At 37.4% G+C, this 23,941-nt stretch overlaps 1 protein-coding gene across 13 annotated transcripts in view; it reads right to left on the bottom strand.

Annotated features, from left to right (window-relative positions):
• The window catches only part of RALGAPA1 (Ral GTPase activating protein catalytic subunit alpha 1), a 132,894-nt gene that overhangs the window by 31,937 nt on the left and 77,016 nt on the right, over positions 1-23,941 (bottom strand). For 12 of the 13 annotated variants that reach the window (XM_056344936.1, XM_056344932.1, XM_056344934.1 and 9 more), the window contains 7 exons: positions 23,605-23,739; positions 22,684-22,867; positions 14,874-15,738; positions 13,268-13,339; positions 12,187-12,310; positions 10,371-10,526; positions 1,839-1,997 (listed from right to left, as the gene is read on the bottom strand). In XM_056344936.1, the coding sequence (XP_056200911.1) occupies positions 1,839-1,997; positions 10,371-10,526; positions 12,187-12,310; positions 13,268-13,339; positions 14,874-15,738; positions 22,684-22,867; positions 23,605-23,739 (1,695 nt within the window). Of the gene's footprint in view, positions 1-1,838; positions 1,998-10,364; positions 10,527-12,186; positions 12,311-13,267; positions 13,340-14,873; positions 15,739-22,683; positions 22,868-23,604; positions 23,740-23,941 lie in introns of those variants that run through there. The other variant, XM_056344938.1, reaches the window with a different exon arrangement.

The raw sequence follows: 23,941 nt of genomic DNA, 5'->3' as shown, positions 1-23,941 counted from the left end.
TAAAGCAAGATCTTAGCTATAACAATTAGCAATCAACATTAACAATAGAGCACTCAAATATATCTTTTTTTCCCCTCCTCATTGCTAGATAATCAGACCAGTTATTGTGCTCCATGACAGACCTTTTCTCTTGTGGAAATATACAGCCATATAACTGCTTGATATCCTTGGTAACAGATAACACAGCATTTGAAGAAAATTAAGCAACCATCTGAATATTATGTCTCATCAAAGCATTTTTCCACGTTTGCTGCAAAAATCCCAGGTACAGTCATGCATATGATGTTTACGAGGTTGAAAGGCTCGATGACAATATTGTAAGCGGTAGTAAACAAAAGGACTAATTGCTCAAAATAATATTTATCATGGCTTTAGATATAACATGTTCATAAGGACCAACTCAATGTGTAACTGTCATACAATTACTGGTGGACCGACCCTCACCTCCCATTTTCTTTTCTTCTTCTATCTGCACTTTTTATCTATAGTTTCTACACAAATGGACTGTAAGCCCTTTACAAGAGAAATCTCTGGTGAAAGTTTGGCCTCTAGACACTAAGTGTAAAGCTGTATTTGTGACATCAGTAGAAAACCTTGATGTTTAGTACAGGTAACACTGAAAAGGTTTACAGAGCAGATGGTTCTATTATTTTGGCATTATATTTCTCTCTAATCAATCATCATTTTGCGATTAAAAAGGACAAAATTAAAACTCGGTTAAGTATCTTCATTTCCTGTATATGTGAATAAAGTTCGGAAGCTGCTAGCATAAAAGCATGTGAAGAAGAGCAAAGTTCGGGCATCAGGCCAGCATAGGGAGCAGTGTACACTAAATATTCTTCCTGCTAAGATGAAACAAATGCTGCAAAAGAATTTCAGATCCCTGTATTATTTTTGCCCTCAGTCATTTAATGTAGTTTTGAGATGGAAGGCACTTCTCATGTACAAGGACAACTGTTGGACTTAACAACAATCCCTGCTCTTCGTAGTTTTCTTAACCTGCACACTCCCAGTAACGCAACTCTGTGTACTTAAAGTAGTAAAAGAAACACAAGAAACCCAGTAATAACAAGACCATGTACTGGGTATCGTTTCATGCCTGTCATCAGATAGGGGCAGTCATCATATAGAGGGAATTCCTATTTCTGTCATACTTCATTTATTAATATTAGTGCTTGTAGAAAGAATTTTAATAGTTAAAGTACAGAAATTCATAGCAAGTGACATCACACAGAGAAATTACACAGTAAAACCACTCATGACTACTTTTACTTCGTCAGTGTTCACTACCTTAAACCACTGTATGAAGAACAGGGCCAGCACAGACATTTGAGGAACAGTCGTTAGGAAGAGCATGTGCTCATATGCTTAAGAACTGAATCGCCTTGCTTTGCTACATTAATCTCCACATTCTGTGGAGGTAAAGCTAAAGTGAAAACTAGCTTTGTGACAAAGAAAGGGGAATATGACATGGATGGAGAAAGCTGGAGAAAGCTATTATTCATCCACCACAGTCACATATCAAATTTGATTTAAAAGTTTGCCAAGTTCATCTTAATATTTACATGATTACACAAAATATTCTAGCTTTGTTTCCAGTTTATGATGCTAGCAGATATGCTTGGCAGGATCCGGCCTTTGCAATGTTAAATGGCTGATTTTACTACGCGTTGTACTCGGAGCTCTTCCTCCTACCACCACTGCAACTGTCAATGCTAAAGACACATCGCTCTGTGGATTAATCTCTTATACCAAAACCTCAGACTGTAAACAAAACTCAGTTCATATCAAACATACAAAGGCAACACACAAAAAACCCCAAACCACCAAACTCTTACCTCAGGCTTTTTCATGATCTGGATACTAAACATATGGTTTTTCATGGGGTAGATAACTATAAGAACATCACCAAATTCTGTCGGAATTATTCCTCTTCTATAATCTCGAGTATGCTCCGACCAGACAATGTGTACTTCATCATTTCCTAAATGTCTTAGCTGGAAAAGCAGGGATAAAAACCCATCAGTTTAAACATATTCTATAGCCATACAGCTACACTAAATGCTCGTATTTCAAAAGGACAAACCCACTAAAATAAATGAAGAAAAATTAGTAAAATAACCAAATTACACTATAGTGCTCTTACAATTTCAATGACAGTATTAGTTCGTAGTATTGGGTTGTGCTATATATTTGTATACATTGGTATCAGTGTCTATTTAAATTAACATATGTCAAATTAAAAAAACAAAACCAAAACCAAAAGATCTGTTTTCTACTGAAAGCTAAATTTTTGTTGATAGTCTCTCAAGATCACAGAACGAGTCAATCTCATTTACTAAAATGCTTTCAAGTTGCCATCACTGACAGCCAGCAAACTACTAAATTCTATATGAACTTTTAAAGGATATGAATGAACATGTGTTTAAAAGTTTCGTATGTAAGCAGTCTTTAACCTCATCATTCTAGCCAAATTCCAAACTGGCTACTACAAATGAAAAGCTGTTAATGGAGAATAGCTACTGCATTTTCCATGGCCCCCGGATTAACTAACTAAATGCTCATTTCCCATGAAACCTGTATAACTTTGTAAAAACAACACCCTGCCCCTCAAAAACCCCAAATGGCTCTTGATTTGGCTCAGAATGGCCAAATGGGTTCCTCAAAATCCACGCTGTATGCTCAATTGTAATCATATAACCAGATTAAGGAATATCTTGAACACTTTGGAACTACCTGCACTGAAGCTCCCAAAATGCTTGTACTGCTAAGCATTACCATCTGATAAACAAATGTTAACATCACGGAGAGAGGCTTTGCATATACTGATTAAATACACTTGGATTATTAAACGTGAGTTTCGTTCCAGTAAGGGATATTTCTGAAAATTCAAGATGGAATCTCATTTTTTCCTTGCTTCACCAGTTACAGCTGACAATTGTCTTCACCCCCAGTTTTCAGTTTGTTTGCACAGCCTTAGGTCAGTAGAATTTGTCAAATAATCATCTTGATGCTATGCAAAAGACAGCACTGTGAACTGCTGTTAACGGGTAACATGCAGATACTAATCTGAACACTTACAAGAAGTTACTGTGTATAAAAAGACAACAATTTTCTGTACTCATTTTCAGAATGCAACTGTACTTTAAATAAAAGCAAAACATACACAGTTATCAGAAAATTTTCATTGCAAGTATTCACTTGTTTATTTTACAAAACCTCCTGGAATGCTGCCTTCATCTTATCTGAAGGCTTATATTGGCTGCCAGAAGCAGACTTACGGAAAAAAAAAAAAGGTAAAGTTAAAAATTAATCTGCCTCCGCTCTTCTCTGCTAGCTTTAAATTCTATCAGACTGAAAAACAGGGCTGTATTTCTGCAAAACAAATATTTTCTGCAGTGTTGGACTGGGCAAAGGACAGATGGCATCAATACCCTACATCTTGTCTGATGCTCAAAAAGTGATTTATTTTGCCTGGACCAGATCATACATGCATCTAACCCACAATGACTGCAGTTCCTTTTAAGTGAGCTGGTCTTGCCTCTTCTGTGTGTAGATGGCTGAATTATTCCGAACAACGCTTAGTTAGGGATGCTCTTGTGCCAACTGTAAACTCAGCTCAACAACAGACCAGGTTGCAACAACATTCTCTATGGTGAGTTTTATTTGAATAGATCAGAACAAAACCAAGCAACAGACTGAATGACTGATATGCAATACACACACACCAGCTAGATAAACCCTGGCTGACACTTAACAATGGCAAACATCACAGGAGACAACTAAGTGTAGAATTGTTCTGAGGGCTTGAACCTCTCCTGCCTTCCTTGCTGAAGCGCCAGTCAAACTATCTGCTGAAATATGACAATGACAGAAGGGTACGAGGGCCTGATGGCCCCACGCTTAGAAGCAAGTGAAAAGCTCAGGGAGGATGAGGCTGCCTAACTGAAGAGAAAGCAAGAGGCAAATCAGTTTAGGTATAAAATCTTGTGGAGTGTGAAAAAACTACATGATCCTAGATTGAGGGGTGGCCATCTGGTGCGCTGACTGAACTGAACTCATTGAACTGGCTGCCAAAAAGCAGAACTAGGACTGACGGACCCACCACTGCTCTGCACCAGCCCTATTTCAGCAATATTTAACTATTTACTGAAAGAATTAGCCCTCCTTTACTTACCATCTATGGGTTCAAAGACAACAAACTCAGAAGCAGGGATGGTGACAGTGTACATCCCAAATAAATGGCGTTCAAATCCAAAACATATAGAAGAGTTCAGATAGTGCAGCTTCTTGAGGGCATCGCTGCCTCCGAATTTCATTTATCAAAGGCTGTCCCTGTGTACCCGTCACGGATACCCGCAGCCAACCAGACAGGGCACCAGCTCTTGCACAGCTGTGAAAGCTACCCAGGCAGAGCATCACTACTGACACGTGCTTTCACATCAGACTGACACTGATTTTAGTGGGATAAAAGCATACTGTGCCGTTTTTCCAGAGGAGGAGTACTGACAAGGGATATGTGTTTTTTCGTGCCAAGTGTGCTGAAGCCGTTGGTGACTTTTTTCAAAGTTTGCTTTATAACCCCATAGAGTGAGGTGTGAGGATACATGCCAGGCTAAAAGCACTAACTTCTTCAGAGGAAAAGGAAAATGGATCAGATTATTCCGAGGAGTTTCAAGTCCCGCCAGGTGTATTTTACCTCATGATTACTATCAAGAACGATGTGGCAAAGATCCAGGTTAGATAAAGCACAGAATGGCATCTCTGTGTCATACAATGGTTTGAGAGTCAAAAGCAGATGGTGCAAGCAGGTGGATGAGGGTATAAACCATGAACGGCGGTTTAGAACCAGATGTAAATACTCAATATCAAAACTATGATCAGTGCCTTGTTTCCATTATAGGAGGTAGAAGACTAACAAAAATAAGAGACAAATAAACAAGATTGGGTGCTGCTGATTTCTTCTTTGTGTTTGGAGAATAATTAGGTTCTGGGTAAGTCATTCTGTTCCTTTTTCAGGAGCAAATCAGAAGAAGTTCTGACACTAACATAGTGCTCCTTATTGCTTCTTTCAGATGTCCACACCTTAGTTGGCAAGCAAAGCTTACAAAAAAGCAAAGCTTATGGTGGTAACTTGACCCATCAACACTTGATTCATGGAAGAGTTCCAATTGTCTTGAATTGTCTGAAATTGTCTTGAAAAGATTTCCAAGGTCTGCTAGATTTTGCATAAACTTTTTAAAAAGACAAATTTCAGGTTTTCTTAATTTCAGTTCCCTACTGAAGGACCTTGAAATTGAGCAGTGCCCCATGACAAGGCTCTCCTGCAAGCACAGCAAACATTTGGAGAATCCATCATTCACTGTAACTATTACATCACAGGGGAGCCAGAGATTGAGCTCTTCCAACTGTAATCTGGATTCTTTGTGTCTTTGTATTGAATTGGAAGCATCCCAGAACTTGGTGTCCTGGACACAAGAGGGACAAAGAGCTACAACCACCTCTGCTCATTGAAACCTGAAGGACAGACAGCAACATGATTTCCCAAGAAGAAGGCGTGGTCCCAGTGTTACCTAACAGAATCAGATTTGGTGCACGCAGAATGTACAGGTGCCAAGACTGAAATCTGTGTCAATGGTTACTCAAAACTCACCACCAGTTGTGTAAGCCACTACATCTTCACACTTGTTTCCTTGTCTTCCCAAATTTACAGCTTTGTACGTGCGTAAATCACAGTAAGCAAAACAAAGCGTAAATCCTTATTAGTGATGCAATAATATAAATAATAAAAAGCTCTAAAATAACGTTATACTTCAGTAAGCAGTAATACACTATAGCTGCAACATCTGGAACTATAGGTTACACACCAATATTCTAAAACTCTAAATACTGCATAAGTTCAGATCAAACTGCTATAAGGAGTTTATTATTTAAGCCAAGGCAAGACACAAGACAGAGATGGACAAATGCAAAGAAATTGTAAAAAGGCATTAAAGATTAGAAAAAAGTCTTTTATAGCAGCATTCTTCACGACCGAAAGTGTCAAGGTCAAAGAAAGGAAGGTTCAGCTATGGAAACAGTTTGGGCTATAGTGGATAAATTTTAACTGTGTGTATGGAAAAGCTATGTTGCAAGAAATGTTAGGTAGAAAAAAGAATAGAGTCTTAAGCACAGACTGAATGTAAGAATCTAGAAAGTGGACCAAATTAAAGATGATTTCAGGCTATGGGCACAAGTGACAGGCACAATGGTCATGTTATCCGTGGTGATCCAGAAAGGTGGCAATGAGAAAGAGATTAAGAGCTCTGTTTTAGCCATTTTAAACCTGAGCTGTCGGGAAGACAGCCCTGAGGAGATGTCAGAGACAAACAGATTTTTTTAGGCTTGCTTTGAAACTCTACTCCATTAAAACAAATATATAAAAATGACCGACTGTTAGGTTACCTGAAATTTCAAATTTAACTCAAAATACTTTAAAATATTCTTACTCTATAGCCATCATCATGTGTCAGCTCTCCTAATACATTTATGTTAACTGAATACAAAAGAAACGTGAAATAAATATAACCAGGAGGGATGATCAAATCTAATTTTGATACATTAGTGTCATATGCTGTACATGTTACAATAGCAGCCAGACTTAATACTAAGCTGCAGGCTATACTGAAATTTCCAAATGGCAGATTGTTCTAAGTGATACCAAGTATAATTGAAGTAATAAACGATAGTAAAAGCAAAGCACACTGTCAGGAAGAATTTAAGTATTTACTTTTTAAAATTAAATGAGTTAGGTTTGGAAAGGCAAGACAAGTGAAATAATGCAGGGCTCAATTTACAGAAAATTCCTTTTATTTATCTGTTGCATTAACCCTTGAACTCTTGCCAAAATTACTGTAATTTCTAATACCCACTTACCTAAAGGAGGGAGGAAAAAAGCTATTATATTTTCTTATGATACAACAGCTAGCCCCAACTTTTTTCTTCTTCAAAAATGGAAGTGTTTATTATAAAAAGAACAGAAGGAGCAGAAACATCTGAAGTAACGGCTTAATGCAGCTACTTTTGCCCACTAAATGTAAGCAGCACTGCTGTCTACAGCACACGCACCCTCTAGTTGAATTTTTCACAAAACTTTGTTTCAACAATTATGGTGTGTTTTTTTTTTTTAAAGCAACATGTGTATTTAATTGTTACTCCAAAAAATATTGTACTAATAATTTACATCTATAAACCTCCAAGTTCCCAACACATGTTAATACCACAATAAAAAAGCTAGCTATAAATACCAGGAGCAATAAATCTTTTACGTTGTTAGGACAATGTCACACATAGTCTAGAATCACGTTATACACCCAAAGCCCAAGATGAACTAGTATTCCGATCATTAACAGTATCACTACTACTTTTCATTTACAGATCTTGTGTATAATATTCTCACCTGCAATGCCTTCACTCCTTTATCAGGCTAAAGAAGGAGGAGCTAGACAGGTGATAAGCTGCAGAAGCACACACATAGGCTTTCTCACTCTGTGAGCTGAGCCTTCACAGTTTCACTTAATCCTGATATTTGCATTGCAAGTTTGTTCTTGTAAGGGTAGTGCAAATACTTTTTACTCTAACCTTTAATTTTAAGAAAACCAAAAGGGATTGCATTATCAGCATTAAATCTTTAATCTACTACTTGCAAATTAAATACCTATTTTATATAGGCATTTTAATGTTAAGTTCCTTTACACATTCAGAGGATTTTCAGCAGTTCTCTCTAAATTCACGTCTTTTCTTGCTTTCATTCACATCTTCAGAAACAAGTGCTTCAGAGGTATCCAAGACACTTAAAACTTTTATTTACTACTCTGTAAGACTGATGGAAAATAAGTTTAAAATTGGCTTAGCCTCTGCAACAGCAGAATCTTGATTTTGCAGTGGTTCGACTGGCAGGAAGAAGTTCTGTTTTAATTTAATTTAATTTCCATTTATAAGATGAACCTATCATGCACCTCTAGGCACATTTACAATATAAAAAACAGTGGCAGTTCTAAGCCAACTACTGCAAGTTTGCTTGTTTTTATCCCACTGAATGAAATAAGACAAAGGAAGTACATGAAAGACCTGCAGAGAAGCACAAAACTAAGTTTCTTTGGAGGTCACGAATAGTACATGCACTCAGAACAATTAAAATTGTTAGCACATACACAACAGCTCTCAAATTGTTTTTGAGGTCCCCTGTAGTGTGTGTGAGCTGGACAGCATCTCATGAAACACATTCCTTTTGCAGTCTAAGCAAATTAAGCCTAAGAATTAAGCCTGTTTTCCTACTCATGCCTCTTGATATCACTTGCTGGTTTCTCCCAAGATGCAAATTTCAGTTGATGTTTTTCTCAGGTTTGGGATGATTTTCATAGCATCTCTCTATGGTGCCTGTTACTTGATGTCTAATGCTTCTTCTCCTGCGGTCTTACCTGCTGAGTAGGAATACAAAGAGTCCCCCTCACTCTATCTCCTTTACTTATCCTACCTCCATTAAACATACGTGAATTAACACCTTTGAAATATGTCTCTACTAAATTCAATTGAAATGGGCCAAAAGGGCTTAGGGAAGGGAGGAGAGACATAAAGGCAGCCTCACAAGCCTCCATTCACAGGGAAACTGGGCTTAAAAAGAACAAAAACCACACATGGAGAAGAACAGGGAAAAGTGTCACGCAGAAGTGAAGCAGCTTGACCCAACAGCCCATCAGCAGCTGAGCTACAAATACAATCCCAATCTTTTGATACACCCTACATATCATACAGACCTCAAATACTCCAGATTACTGATGAGTGAGACTGTGGGTAAAAGAGGAGAGAAATAGGCCTGGGGCAAGCTGCAGTTGTTACAAAATCCAGCTGACACCATTTTCACAAGCTAAAATGACAGGAGGTCTGGACCTGCACCGAACCTCGCCTGGCAGCAACAGCTATACGTACACCGAGGTGATCGTGGAAACAGACACGAGATCTTCCCTGTGTGTTCTGCTGAAGTCCACATCATTCCAAATTATTTATTATTAATTAATTTTCACTCTGACCCATCTTCCCCCTTGTCAACATTTTTAATGTTCTAATTCAAAGAGATTATAACTAAATACTATGAGAATAATTGCAAGCTGTGTCATATAAAACCAAGTTTCTGTTTAAAAAATACAGAAGCCAGTCAAGTTAAAAAATATATATACACACACACACTGTTCTATACTAGAACAGCACCAACAATCTTCTTTTTAAATTTGCTATTTTTACTAGTAAACCACTTTTATAAATCATTTAACAACCTAAGTATTACCCTGGCTTCTACTTCAGGAAATAAAAACCAGAAAGGATCCAGCACCACGGGCGTATAAGAAAAAACATTTTTTAATTAAAAAAAAACCAAACCAAACAAACCAACCTAAGATACAACAGTGACAAGTTAGAACTTATAGTCAGTCTATAATAATAACAATAATATTTTTTTCTTCAAGTTGAACACAAAGAACAAAAAAGTCATTAATAATTGAAGCTTGCCAGAGGCATGGCTATTTCTCTCTTTACTGTCTACTGTCTAATTTAATTACAAGTATTAAACTCCTTGCTGAGGTCAACCAGCTTCAGTTCCTCCAATATTACACTTCAACCAGTGCTCATTAACGTGTCTACTGAAAGGATTAGCACATCTGAAGATGTATGTATGCAGGGCCGGGGACAGTCTAATGATAGCCAATTGTTCATTTATAATAGGACACATGTTCGAGACTGTAACTTATTATCACTAATGTGGAATTTATTAAATTCTAAAGAAAAAAATACCAATACAGCAAACCATTTTTTTCTTAATGTGGCTATGAGAGATCATATCACTGTTGAGCATCTGTGCCTGCTCCAAGACAAAACACCTTATATACAATAATCACTGTTGAATTCTTTACATTTTTAACTTTTTTTTTAAGGGAAATTAAGAGACAGCGCATGACTCTTAAGTAAATACAAAATCATCTTAGAAAGTTCTCACCACATATGTATTAATTGGCATTTAAAGTCTGAAAGTACTAAAACGTCATGCAGATGCAATGCTTTTTCTTCTACACAAATCATTACCTCCCTGCATTTTTCAGAACTACATGTGTGATCCTGCCAACAGCTGCAATGATGGCAAAAATCACCGGTATGGCAAAATTAGAAATTGATAGAGAATAATTTATATGGCTTAACCTACTTCAATAAAATACCAACTATTAGCAGGTGAAGGTGTTACAGTATTTTATGGTTTTTTAGAAAAAGTTACTGGATTTTCTTTGTCTCCAATTCCTCTGGGTTTATTACCAAAAGAAAATCTGTTATTCAGAAACACCTACCTTTTTTGTTAAAGAGTCATCTGAATCAGAAGGCATTCTTGTTGACACATGGAACATTACTTCTACTGTCGAGGTAGCAAAATATGGAGTGGTCAATCCAGTGCTTTTGTTTTTTTGCAGTCCTCCCATAAAGCCACAATGGTTTGTGAGATTCACCTAGAAATAAAGCCCAGAAAGGATTACAAGAAAAAAAAATTATCAGCTGATAAATACATTCTTTACACTTTAAAATGCGCTTTCAACTGATTTTTTAAAAGTGAAGATTCTTTTCACAACAGCACAGTTATGCTTTTCTAAAGAGCTCAGACTCGCTGACTAGACTGGTAATAAGCTGCAGCACAGTGGCATTCTATATTCCATGGTCAACACAGATGCTGCTGTGAGGATGAGGTTAGAGAAAAGGAAAGTTGTGTAAACGAATATTTACTGCATTATGCCCTGATCACTTGACTGCAGTCACTTTCATGTGCTTTTTGAATTTTTCAGAATTCTGTGATATTACATCAGCCTTGACCTGAGCTCTGAAGAAACCCCTGTGTGTGTCAGACAGTTTTAAATTGTCTTTTTACCTTCCATAAATTTTCTTGAGAAATTTTCATTCCGTGAATATGAAAAAAAATCACAGGACACTAACTGGTAATTTGTAAATAAGTCTGTTGAGTCTCAGTTCTATGGGATATATATTATATTGAAATAAGTAAGATGCTTAGTGTGCTATTTCACTTTTAAAACACTGCCTAAAGGAAGCTATGTCTCCGATGTGGATACATTTAATCTCTGCCCACATATATTTCCTTTTCTATTAATAAAGGATGCAGAACTTAATGTTAAGAGGTTAAAATATTAGATGTTTCATCATGGAATATTAATCTAAACTAGCAACTCTTTAATTGAGGTAATAAAGGCCAAGAGAATTAACCTGCTAAAGAAGGAAATTTGAAGCCACTAATGTGGCTTGCTTTTTTTTCCTTCTGAAGAATCAGGAATGTGGGAAATAAACACCTATGTTCATGACAGTCATAGACTTCTAGCAGTTTTTCTATGTTCTTGTGGAAAAGTCAGAGCCATTACCCATACAGCTAATCTGGTAATGCTCTTGGACACCTAAGGAGCAAAAAAAAACCCCCAAAACCCCAAAATGAACACTCATGTGGACATTCCTGATGAACGCAAGTTGCAAGAAGAACAAAAACCCTTGCAGTTTCTTATGCAGCCAGCCAGGAGCAGGAGCAATTCCTGTACTTCTGTGCAATGGGCTGAGTTGAACTTCACTTCCATTGTAATCCTGTGTGGTCAGAAAGGAAGGATGCAAAAAAGAAAAACCTCTTAACAGTATCAAAGTAGTGATGGAAGAGCTGCAAGCCCATATAGATGATGGGGTATTTCTGGCTGCTGGAAGAGACACGGAGTGGAGTGTGTGAACAGATACATGCCTGCAGTGGAAGGCTGGAAGAAGGGAGCAAGAGAGAAGCTGTGCATTTGTACTTCTTGGATTCCCAAATTTGAACAACGCTCAAACTTCAATGGACTTAACACTTTAAAGGCTTACAAGGAAATCAAGACGCCTCCTAAACAGTTCATGAAAGCCAAGTACAGGACTGCATGTTAAAGAATCATCTCTGGCTGCACAAACTTTCTTGAAATAACTAGTATTGTTAATGAAATTAAAATGGAAATTCTTCTCTACATCCTACTTGCTAACCAGTGTATTTCAGTACTTGTGAGTAATGCTGAAGAGCCAAAGACTTGTAATATCTAAAGGGATCTGTAATTTTCTCTGTAAACAAACTCAGGATAAAATTTTTTTAATAAATACCTCCCAGCCAAGACCAGCTACAAAATCCTCATAGGCTTGACTTCCCCCAGTATTGGTAAGAATGGAGTGTTTATCTTCTTGTCCCTCGGCAACATAAAACACTGCAATCTTGTGTGTCTCTCGGCTGTAAAACAGAGAATGGTCAAAGCATGACAGGGCCTTTACTAATATGAAAGCAAAATACGCAAACAGTACAAACACAGCATGGCTTTTAAAACAGCAAAAAAGATAGTGGAAGTACAACTATATGGCTTCTTTCTGAAAACCCTCTGTACTTCCATATTCCCATTCTGTCTTTTCTAGTCTGGTCTTCTCTAGAGCCTGCAGTTTTGCTATACGCTAACAGCATTTACCCCTTTCACCATTTCGAAGGTGTAGGATGGTGCTGGCAGTGCCAATCACTAATGGAATAGCCGAGCTTCTGAAATAAGCAAAACCTGTGACACAGGCATCACCGACACCGCACTGCCCATTAACAACGACACTGCCTTGTGAATGCTGTGCCATATACAGCTTATGCAACTAAATGAAGAATCTTTAAGTACTATAGCAATGCCTTCAGTTCTCATCTTGTTGTTAGACACTGGAGCAACTGAAGGTGTTTTCTCACACTTCTAAAACCTCCAGGGATTTTATTTTAACTTTTACAAAACCAAAGGTTTTAATCCTGTGCCACAACTCCAACTAGAAGTCCATGTCTTCAAATGCTAATAGCATGGGAAAACAGCTAAAAATTAGCCAAAGCTTAAAATGTGGAAACTGATATACCAAAGCTTAAAATGTGGAAACCGATATACCAAAGCTTTAAAACTCTTCCATGTTATGCATACAAATGGTCATAATTTCAAGTTACTTTGAAGTTTGTTCCACGTCATGATATTCCACTTATAGAGTCTCACTCTGCAAATGACACCAATGTAACTTCAATATAACACCAATAACTACAACACAGTGCAAAATACATGAATAATTTACAAAACTATCTTAAAAATTAGTTCGGCGCTCACATCTTTGCAATTAGAGCCTTTTAAGTACAGACACACTTTAAACAAATAAGTAGACAGCCATTAAAAGAATTTACCATTGTCTGGAGTCCAAATTTCTGAGTTCTCGAAGTAACTTCTCATTTTTCTTCAGGAGATGAAAGCTCCTTCTAAATAGAGAAATTTGTAACTCTTTTATCACTTGTTCACTAATGGATACAGAACAGTACAAGAATGGTACAAGAACATTTCCAGGTCCATTCAAGAACAGTCAACAAATGCTTCTACCTTTTCAATAGTCCTTTCTTACATAAAATATTAAGATATCTTTTAAAAAATATACATGCATTTTTTTTTTTTTTACTCCAGGAAATCATCTATATCCATTATAGCCCTGAGCACAACCTTCACTTCCTTCCACTTTCTTCTGTCAACCTATTTGATACAACTGCAATCGATCTCTTCTCTACAGAAGAAGAGATGGAACTCCCCTTGAAACATATGTAAGCTGTACACTTTATTAGGCCATAATATATACGCTCAGTGACAAAAGACACTCCCATAACCTACTGTCCTAGGGAGTTAGTGCATTAAACACAGAGCTTTTGCTGTTCTGAACTGCAGAAGAGAGCAGAACACAGCTCACTAGTCACCCAGCCAGCTGTAACAATTTAAAGAAAAAAACAAACCAATATGTCAGAGCAAGAAAGGCACTTTTAGTTTCTTTTAAACTGTGCTTAAGATGCTTCCCACAAAACACAGTGGAATGAGTTTAAGAGCAGTACTGTTCAAAACCAGACTGCCTTGAGGAATTAAAGACCCAATCAAGAAGGGTTATAACAGCAAAGTTTTCTCTGATTTCAGTGGTATTTCAGTGACACAGATTATTTTTGTTTTACAGAATACCCATTTCCCTTTCATAGTAAGAAAATATTTCAATGCCATTATTACGGAATTTGACAAGCCATGGCTAAAGAAGATTTCAGAAACACCCTTAAATACTAGGATGCTAATATTTGAACATACCCATATGTATATGCATGCATACACCTAACAACACCCACACAAAATTAACAGTGTAAACAGAGACATTACTGTTGTAACTGAACAGGGCTTGTCTCCTGTTGTTCTAAACAATACCCAAACATTGCCAACATTGAAATAAATAGTAGGGGACACGTCTTTCTTGTTAGCTAACTCAGATGCAATGCTTTGAGGATGCATGCAAGCATGCTCTTAGCAGGCAAAGCAGCAGGACACTGTCCAGCAACACAATAGCTGAGAATGTGACACTTTCAGAGTCTCATTCTGGCATAGAAAGGTACTGATCTTTGCAGGCACATACGTGGGAAGCAAAGAAAGCAAAAAAAGATGCCTTCTTTACCCATGGTAGTACCCCTTAGTACAGCTGGTGAAAGGATTATTAGAAAAGATACCACTCCTTCAATTTGCCTTCCAACACCGTTCTAAGGAAAGAACGTAAACAGCAATAAAGGCAACAGGTTCCTCCTTTCTGTCTCTCTAAATGACAGGTTGAAATGCAGAAGAAAACTGCCATTTCCCTCGTAGTTGCAACCCCCCTCTCTTGTTGGCTGGCCTGGAGTATTTTTGGCTTAGCCACTCTATGATCAACTATTATTACATGGTAAGAATAGCACAATTGCTTAAAAGAAAGCTCTTAAATTGTGAACCTTTTCTTTTTACCTTTTATCCCAAGAATTCATTCCCAGTATACTGAGAAGTAATCTGCAGTAATAAAATGCTGACTGGGGCTTTTGTGAGGTTGGCTCATCCTGCTCCATAGCCCTCATATTTAAATCATTGAAATGTTTTTCAACAAACTCCCTCTCTTCTGTGTGCTGTTTCAGAATTGCATTGATGACGTCGTTCTCCTGCTTCTCTGAGATGCAGACTGGTTGAGGAGCAGGAATGTTGAGTGAGACACCAGTTCTCTGTAAGCATTCAGGGCTTGTAACACCTAAATACTGCAGGAGCTCATCAAGGGCATCTTCTTCATCCCTAATCGTATCCCATGTTGGTACAGTGTCTCTAAACTTCCTTTTTACTTGGAGTGTAATTCCATCCCTTGCAGACACATCCTCCACATGCTCGAAAGATGAAAGACCATCTTCTGGTTTATCTTGTTGAGATAAAGAAAGTGCAAAAGATGTTTGTTGTGAAGATCCACATAAAGATGATGGTCCGTACAAAATGGCCGAATCCCACGAGTATTTGCCAGACAGATCACGCACTATAATCCTAACATTTGAATTAGCAGATGCAAGTCCAGCAGACAGTCCTCCCCCAGGCATGTCGTGTTCTGCTTGGATTTGTATGCAAGACACCAGAGAAGTATTGTTCAACACAAAGAACTGAAGGTTTGGGTTCTCAAAAAGTTCAGGAGAAAGTTCAGGACTTTCACTGTATGGGTTGTCATTGTTTTCACACACTTGGCTGGTTAGCATAGCAGGACCTCCGCTCATGGGATAGTGGCCTAAGTGGTTCACTAGATGTGTTATCACAGTACGAGCAGCAACAGAAATTAATCCTTGTTGCATGTGAGTTTTCACTACGAGAGAAAGAACACAGGCTTTTAAAAGAAGAGTTCAGAAAACAACGCTGAGATTTACATATTTCTTTTGGTCTCTGTCATGAGTTTGAAACGGGATGAGCAATGCAAGGTTAGGATACATCCAAGTCAGTAATGGAAAACATGTATTTTGATGAACTCTGGTCTCATACATCAATAGCATGAAAAATCACAGGAATGTTAAAGAAGCACCTTCATTATTTTACAGCCTACCATACCTCCTTTACCATAGTTTTGTAATCAACACGGTTCTTCTAAAATACACAGTTTCTTAATATAGTGAAAATAAATCTTAAATTGCTGAAGAAGGAGAGATGATAACTGCGTTGTAAGAAGTCCATTTCCAACTGTAATGGATTTTTATATTTATACACATCATTACGTTGTGAAAAACAAAGGAACATAGATGCACAAAACCTCTAATCCATCTTAATTTCCCTGGGGAGTATATAGCTGTAGATTAGGCTGAGAATACTACTGAATGATGTTAAAGTACCAAATCAAAGACCAGGCTATCTATACTGAACACGATCTAACAGTAGCAAAAATTTTCAAACCCCAAATCTCACGCCCTAAGTGCATTTTGAGAAGTTTCAGGCTGGAAAAACTTGGAGGAAGAAGCGCTTAGCTGTGCCTCTCATGTGAAATCCATCTTGTGAGATGAACTGGTATTTCAATATGGTTTTACAACCTCCTCCTTTGCTGCACACCTTCCACTTGGATGCAACGTTACCTGAATTCACAAAAGGAATTTCTTAATGTTTATAGCACACCCAGCTAACCCAGTACTTTATTGTTATTGGATTCTTCTATCAAATCCACTTTGCATTATCCATGACGTACAGAGCTGGTCAAAGTGACTCTGTCAGGCAGACAATCCTCAACTGGCTATGGGTACCCACCCATACACAAAAGTATTACAGTGCAGAATATAACAGGTAGAACACAAAACAGGATGAATATGGCAAAGCACACATTTCCCTCTTGTAACAGGACCTGAGTGTCCTAAATTTGGGATTTACAAAGGGAAGATGAATCAAGACCATACTTCCTCAGGATTACATCATATATTTTAAACTATACTAAATACTGAAAACTCCTGCAAATAATTCCCACCTTTTTTCTCACCAAAACTGCATCAAACAAGAACGTTCTGAACCACGTTACTTTTTCATTCAGTATTTACTGAAAAAATGTCATCTCTTGAATGTGAAAGTACGCTACAATTAAATTATCTCCTTTTATATTATGTATACACAATAAAAACCATGTTTACTAAACAAATTTCTTTTTGCAGTTTAAAGTGTCTTAATTGGTTTAACGGGAAAAATACAGGTAAATTTGTAATGCACATTGACTGTTATGACAGATCTTTAGTTTCTGAAGCACTGGGATGCATTCTCATTACAAAAATAAACAATTAGTACATACTTGCCTCCCTGCCCCAAGGTTTGGGTAAAGCATGTTAAGAGATGTTTGGGATTCTGGCTGTTCTCTACCTTTAGGGAGCACTAGATCTGAACTGCAAAAAGGGAAACACTTCATCCAGTAAACAGTTGGCAAAATCAACTAATTGCCCAAATCAACTTAATATTTATGCTATTCCAAAACTCAGATAAACTTAAATATTTTAATGAGCTAAGGCCCTGAAAACTAATATAAACAAATTAGATATTATAATTTCATTATCTATAACCTTCTCGCGGTTTAAAATCTACAAATACAAAAACATGCAGTGAAGTTGAATGAAATGCTCAAACATTGATAGCGTACAAGGAAATTAAGTTATAGTGCCATCTGCTGAAATATAAGAAGGAACTGTGAGCAAGTTTATACTAGACAAAGAAGAAGTAAGTTGGATTCTTGTTGAATAATTTATCAGTGCAGTACCAACCAGCACCTGGGTGATGAAGAGGCTGGCTCATCTCTGTCAGGATATTTACGCCAAGTGTTTAGCACTTGGCACTGCACACGTAAGGTAATACTCTTCCCAGGTTCCTAGGAGCAAAGACATGTGAGCTTCCCTGCCACCTGAAACCTCACACTGTGTAGGTTAAATGCCTTCCATTAAGTTCTGCAGAAAAACATGAAGAGATCAGAGGGACCTGTTAGCTTAAAAGTTATTACTATTACTGTTTGGTGACAAACCCTAAAGATCTCAAAACTGACCATGGCTGTATTGTGCCTGCGTGCATAAATTTACTCTCTTAGGAGCCTAAAGGGACACATGGAAAAGAAAGGTGATACAGTGATACAAAGAGTGGAACATCAGATTTAAATTTGGAAGGTCCCTTCCCAGTCCCACCACAGTTTTTCTCTGAAAAATTTGCTCTTGAATTAAAATAAAAAATAAAAGAATTGGGATATAAATCTGTCATTGCCTCCTTTATAAAATGAGCACAGTACTCCTCACTTGAGTCTCCTCTTAGAATACAGTACTGTTGATCTAAAAATGACACAGAAAACTTAAATCAGAAATATGAAAAGAAGCATACTGAAAAGTAAATGGTAAGATGTAACATGTAATCGGTTATGTTGAAATAAAATAACGCAATCAAAGCATTTTTGTCACACAGCAAATCAGATTCTGGTGATGGTTTCCCTTAGCAAAAAAAACCAATACCCCAAACTCAGTAATGCTTTCTGAAAATAGGACAATTTTAAATTAAATTTGCAACTTAAAGTTTACATATTAATAATTTGTTCCTAGAAGCACATCTCCTCAATCAGGACCAACTGGACAATCAATACATTAGAACTCTTTAAAATGAGTATCTAACCCATGCTCTTTGTTTCTGGAGGGCAGATTAAAATACACGGTAACGCAAGCCATCACAGCTTTACCACAATTCTACAAACTAAGTCATATCATTACATGTTACAGCAGCGTAGCTGGCTGCTTCATCAACCTGTCTTCCTGAGTAAACACATCTCTGCTCTCTTTACAATAGTACGGTCTTTTGCTTGGGCAATGTAATTTATACATGTACATGATCACTCAGTAATTTTCTGGAAGCATGTTAGATTAGCTATTTTTCTCAGTCCCTGAAACTACCTTTTGTGGAAAGGCTGAAGGTCCATCACCACTAATTTTATCAGTGGCATGAATGGAGGATTCCTGAATTTCCTCAAGATGTGTTGTTAACTCTTTAATTCAACTTTGGCTGAACAGCTTCTAAACAACTACAGTTATGCAGCAGAAGGAAAAAGTAATGACTGAGAGTGGAATTTAACTCTCCTCACCCTTTTAGCTATCTAAAGAATGATGCACCTGTAGACTATTCATCTCCGTTAGAAACCTGAATTGGAGAAGGGATGAATCACTCTCTAGAAACTCTTCTCTTTCTCCATGACATTTAGAGCAAGCCTAAAAGAGTTCAGTTTAGCTTACCTACCTGTATTTTACATTAGCTTACGGAAGTCTCACTCCTTTCTGATTTTAAACTTCAGGTACAGAGAAGATGCAGTTACAGAGAACGCATCTGTAGAAGACCCCTCAGAAAACACAAACTGCTAATCTGGATGTACCACGTATAAAGTGTTTTTTTAAAAAGTGTACTTCTTGTCTCCTTTCAGGAAAAAGGCAAACAGCAAAGCCTTAAAAGTATTTCTATTTCTTAAAAGAAAGCTAAGACTAAACATAAGATGGGGAAAACTTTTTTCTTCAGAAATTGAAATACATTAGGAAAAATTATTGATCTATGCAAAAAGGTTTAAAATATGTTTGAGGAAATATCACAAATGGAGGGAAATTCATGAAATCAATAATTGATAGAGCACTGTGTCTATGCAATGCGACTCCTACCTTCCAATCGCAACTCTAACCGATCTGTGATCTATGAAGAACAGGTTTCACAATGTTTTTGCCCATAATTGCAAAAAAAGGCCCATAAAATATTATTTCCTTATGATTAGACTATTCAATAGTTTGATTTTGCAACCTCTTAACGTTAGAAGATGTACAGAACTTTTTGTTTAATGCTACATATTTTCACATAACCAGGTTCCCTGTCAGCACCAGCGTCACAAAACCCCCTCAGTTTTACTTTTTCCTAAACATTTGCATCATTTAATATAAACAACAAAGTTTTGAGGGAGAGGTTCCCTTTCATTTCTCCCTCATATACGTTTATGGTCCTGTAAGGACAAGTCAAAGCCCAGAAGCTGGTGAGCAGATCACGGCACAACACAGTCACTTAGCTAGGCTGCACAGTGAATGGCTATAATGTACCCTGCCCTTGCAGAAAGCGTACCTCTTGTCAGCGTGACACTGAAACCAGGCTGCTTAGATGCCATTAGCACAGGCAGCACCTGTGTGCCTGTACTGTAGCTAAAGGAAGCTGTTGTCAATACTAGCTAGAGGAACAATTCCTCAGCCTTCATGCAAGGCAAGCCCTGTGGTTCCTTAGATGTATGAAGGCACCACAGACTTGCTGTCGGCAAGTTCTGATGATGCCAAGAAAAGCTTCCTACTGATGTCTCTATTGTCAGCTGCTAAAAGTTCATTCTGGTTTAAATATAAGACTTTAATATATTTAAAAGTCAATTTCAAAATTCTTCTTTGTGTATCTTGTATTGCAATCTACCACTTTACCCGAAACCTCGAGAGGAGACAAAAACAATTCCACAGATAATCCCAGCTGTAACAGATGCCTTGTGAGAGACAGCACTTGGAAAGTTACTGAAACAGAGAGGGAAACTGTCCTCTCCTCTCCCCACATCGTCTGTTCCCAGAGGATTTAACGCATCTTTGCCCTGCCACTTGCTGCAGGGCTTGCTCCTGCCCCTCAACAGATCCTGTCCCCACTACACAGCTGGAGCACTGAAAGGCCCATATCCTCATGGTCTCATACCACATCATACTGTGGGGTTAAGCGTCCATAAAACTTGTAATGGATTTGACCTTGAACTACCTAAGGCATAACAGGGCATGTCAATGAAACTGATCAAAAGCACCCTTAAGAACTGTCTTAAGAATTGTCTTAAGAATTGTGGCACTTCAGTACTTTCAGCTTTGCTTGTGACCTAAGGAAGGAGTCTAGCCATCCCCACCTGGTCTACGTAGAACTTCCCTATTTCCCTACAATTGCTGTCCTGCCTATTTCCACTCCTTCAAAAAAGATATCACGATAGCACTTTTACTCTGCTAAAAAAGAGGTTGATCCATTGGCATACTGCTCTGCTGGTAGGTTGTACTAACCGACCCCCCCGTCTTGACGGAGTCCCAGACTGGTTGTTATCCACTAACTTTACTCCTCTCACTCCCCCAACAATGCCAAGGAGAACAGATGCTGTGCAGTCAGTTAAGCACTGCCAATTTTATTCTCTGCCTGGCAATGTGGACGAGAACTGCCAAGGCTGCAAGACCAGGGTTGCATTTTAATGCTGTAGTTTGCCAATTAAATATCACGATCTGACTTACAATTCCAGAGCCCTGAAACTTTAAAAACACATCAGCCTTCCTTAACTTATCTGTAGAGATAAAAGGAACATCTGAAATTAGTTTTATTTAGAAATTTTACAAGAAATCATAAAAGAACAGATCACATGCGGAAATACAAAATGAAGATATTGATGCTAAGGCTTTGTACAACTACATTCATTTAAAGAGAAATCTATTCAGGGTTGTCTTTTCAGATTGTCAGATTAAAAAAGCCACACAGCATTTGCTGCTAACCCATAATTACAGATTATTACAGAATACAAAAGATGCCAGGCATAAAAAGCTACTACAATTCACTACACTGTAATAGAACATGCAGTGGAAGTTAATTTTGGCAAATACTTTAAATATTAGCTTTACATAATATGTATAGGTGAGACTGTAATTAGGACAGAATGAATCCTTCGAAGCCTCTTTCATTCTGACCCAGCAGATGATTACTTTTTACTAATAAGACCACAGCCATTTGACAAAAAGCCAACTATAGTACCTTGCTTCATTCTTCAGTAAATTTAATAATTACAGCTCCTCCTGCCAATAGTTCTCAAATCAGACTTGTTCAATCCAATACTGAGCTTATTAGGGGACAGCTCTATGTTTAGAATTCTTTGGCCAAAAAAGTACTTGAGGATGATGAAGCATGCCTTAGACAAGGGCACAATGATTAGCCATTTTCTCTACATAAAAAACAGCACGTAGTCACTACAGACCACAAAATCACCTGCTGTTAGCACACAGCTGCTACAAAGAGCTGCTGCATTTATCTGATTCTTAATACCTTTAAGGAAGCCTAAATGGAACAACTTAATATGGAAGGAGAATAGCACTACACAGAGTTTCTGGTATCCGTATTAATCTCATCTTTTTCAATTTTCTTCCCAATGTAGCCATTTGATATTTACCAGATACACTGCATAATACATGCTACTCCTCTGCAGCTTAGTTTCTGGATTCTTTGTTTTTATATTCAAGTTGTGAAGAAAACATTCATTTCTGGGTCTCTTTAGGTTCTAAGCAGATGAAAGAAAATTCCTCTCTTTATAGACAACTGTGGTTTTAAACAGTGTAAACACAAACAACAAACCATGATAGACTAAAAAAATTGACAGAAACCTTTCAATATTGAAAGCTCACATAGGAAAAAAATCCAGATTATTCTTAGAAAAAGAAGCAAAATTAAAAAAAAATTAGTTTACTGAAAGTAAAATGAAAAGCAACATTTATCCATGTTGCAGTACTGAACACTTCTTGCTGACAGAGTGCAGAAGCATCCATATCAAATCAATCTTCATGTCATTCAGAAGATACTTATTTCAGTTAATCGAACAGTAATTGCTCAAAATTATGTTAGCTCATTCCATACTAATGGTCTTACCTAGTGTCTAGGTACAATTTCAAACATGCTTTAGACCAACACTTCAATACTGGAAGCCAAGATAAAATCTTTTTGAAAGAAAATGTATTTAGGCAATTTGACAAACCTTCAGTGACTGGCTGAAGTTTAGAAGACCTCTCCGAGTCTGGAGAATGCAGTGGTTCTGGTTCCTTCAAGCTTTCTAAATGCATAAAAGGATCATAATCCACGCATGCCAAATCAGAAAGGCTTAGAGGAAAATATTTAGGGTTGCTAAAACACTGAGACCCATAGACACATCCATGCAGAACCTAGAACAAAACCAGAATTTCATGACATTAACTAGTGAAATTACTACTTGATAAGATTTAGAAGGAATGAAGTTTATTTTTATTTAAGGTTTTTAACTGTTAGAATAAGGTAGGCAGGATAAAATTTGGAAAATTTTAAATGCTTAATGTTTTCAGAAACAAAAACTGGTCTGCAAAGAAAATTGTTAAAACAGCATCTACACTGAAGTGGAATTTAACAACAAGAAACAAAACTTACAACAAATCACTAAGCTACCTTTATTTTTAGATCTCCTATTTTCTTTAATTACATATGCTAGGTCTAAGCTGCTGGAGGTTTTAATCCCTTTCCCTTGCAAAAAAACCCCACCACCCTATCTTTGTTCTGTGTCCCTAAAGACAGTAATTACAACTTGGTGCTTTTTACTTTGCTTACTGCTGAATAATATTGCTTGGTATATAAAAGCTACATCCTCCTGTCTTAAATGTATAGCTGGTCTCCAGCAACACAAGCGTCTGCTATAGATATGACACACAAAAAGGAACTCGGTTAAACATCACAAAATGTAAACCAAAATCAACAATTCCAAATATATCAAAGATCAAGCAGTTACAGTAAAATGTACAAGAATTAAGGCAGCACTCCACATTTCAGCAGTAGAACAGAGGTCAGATTACAAAAACTTGTCTTTATTTCCACGAAAACTGACTACCTCCATACATAGCGATTCTCATTTAGCAAGTAAAGAAACATGTACCTTATATATACAATTAAGAACGGATCTTTCAGTCTTATCGTTTTCTGCTCCTGTAGTGTGAAGAGGCTGCAGCAAGGTCTTTAACGGCAAGGCCATTATCCAATCCAATAAGCACAGAAGTAAAGAAACCACCAACTAGAACAAACATTTTCAATTACAAATCAATTGAATCAGAACGTGCTACTTCACATTTATCACTGTATTTTACTTCTCTGTTTTACTTTCTTGTTTCAGTTCAGCAGAGTCAACCTTCTGCAGTAAGGGCAGATCACACTTGTGTAAGAGCCACTGTATCAGTAAACCCATGGCATCAGTAAAAACTTTGGCTACGGAGATA

Source organism: Falco biarmicus, chromosome 7 (assembly GCF_023638135.1).
Source record: "Falco biarmicus isolate bFalBia1 chromosome 7, bFalBia1.pri, whole genome shotgun sequence".
Taxonomy (NCBI): Eukaryota; Metazoa; Chordata; class Aves; order Falconiformes; family Falconidae; genus Falco; species Falco biarmicus.
The sequence above is the reverse complement of the archived record's forward strand: the minus strand, read 5'-3'. Positions and strand labels throughout refer to the sequence as shown.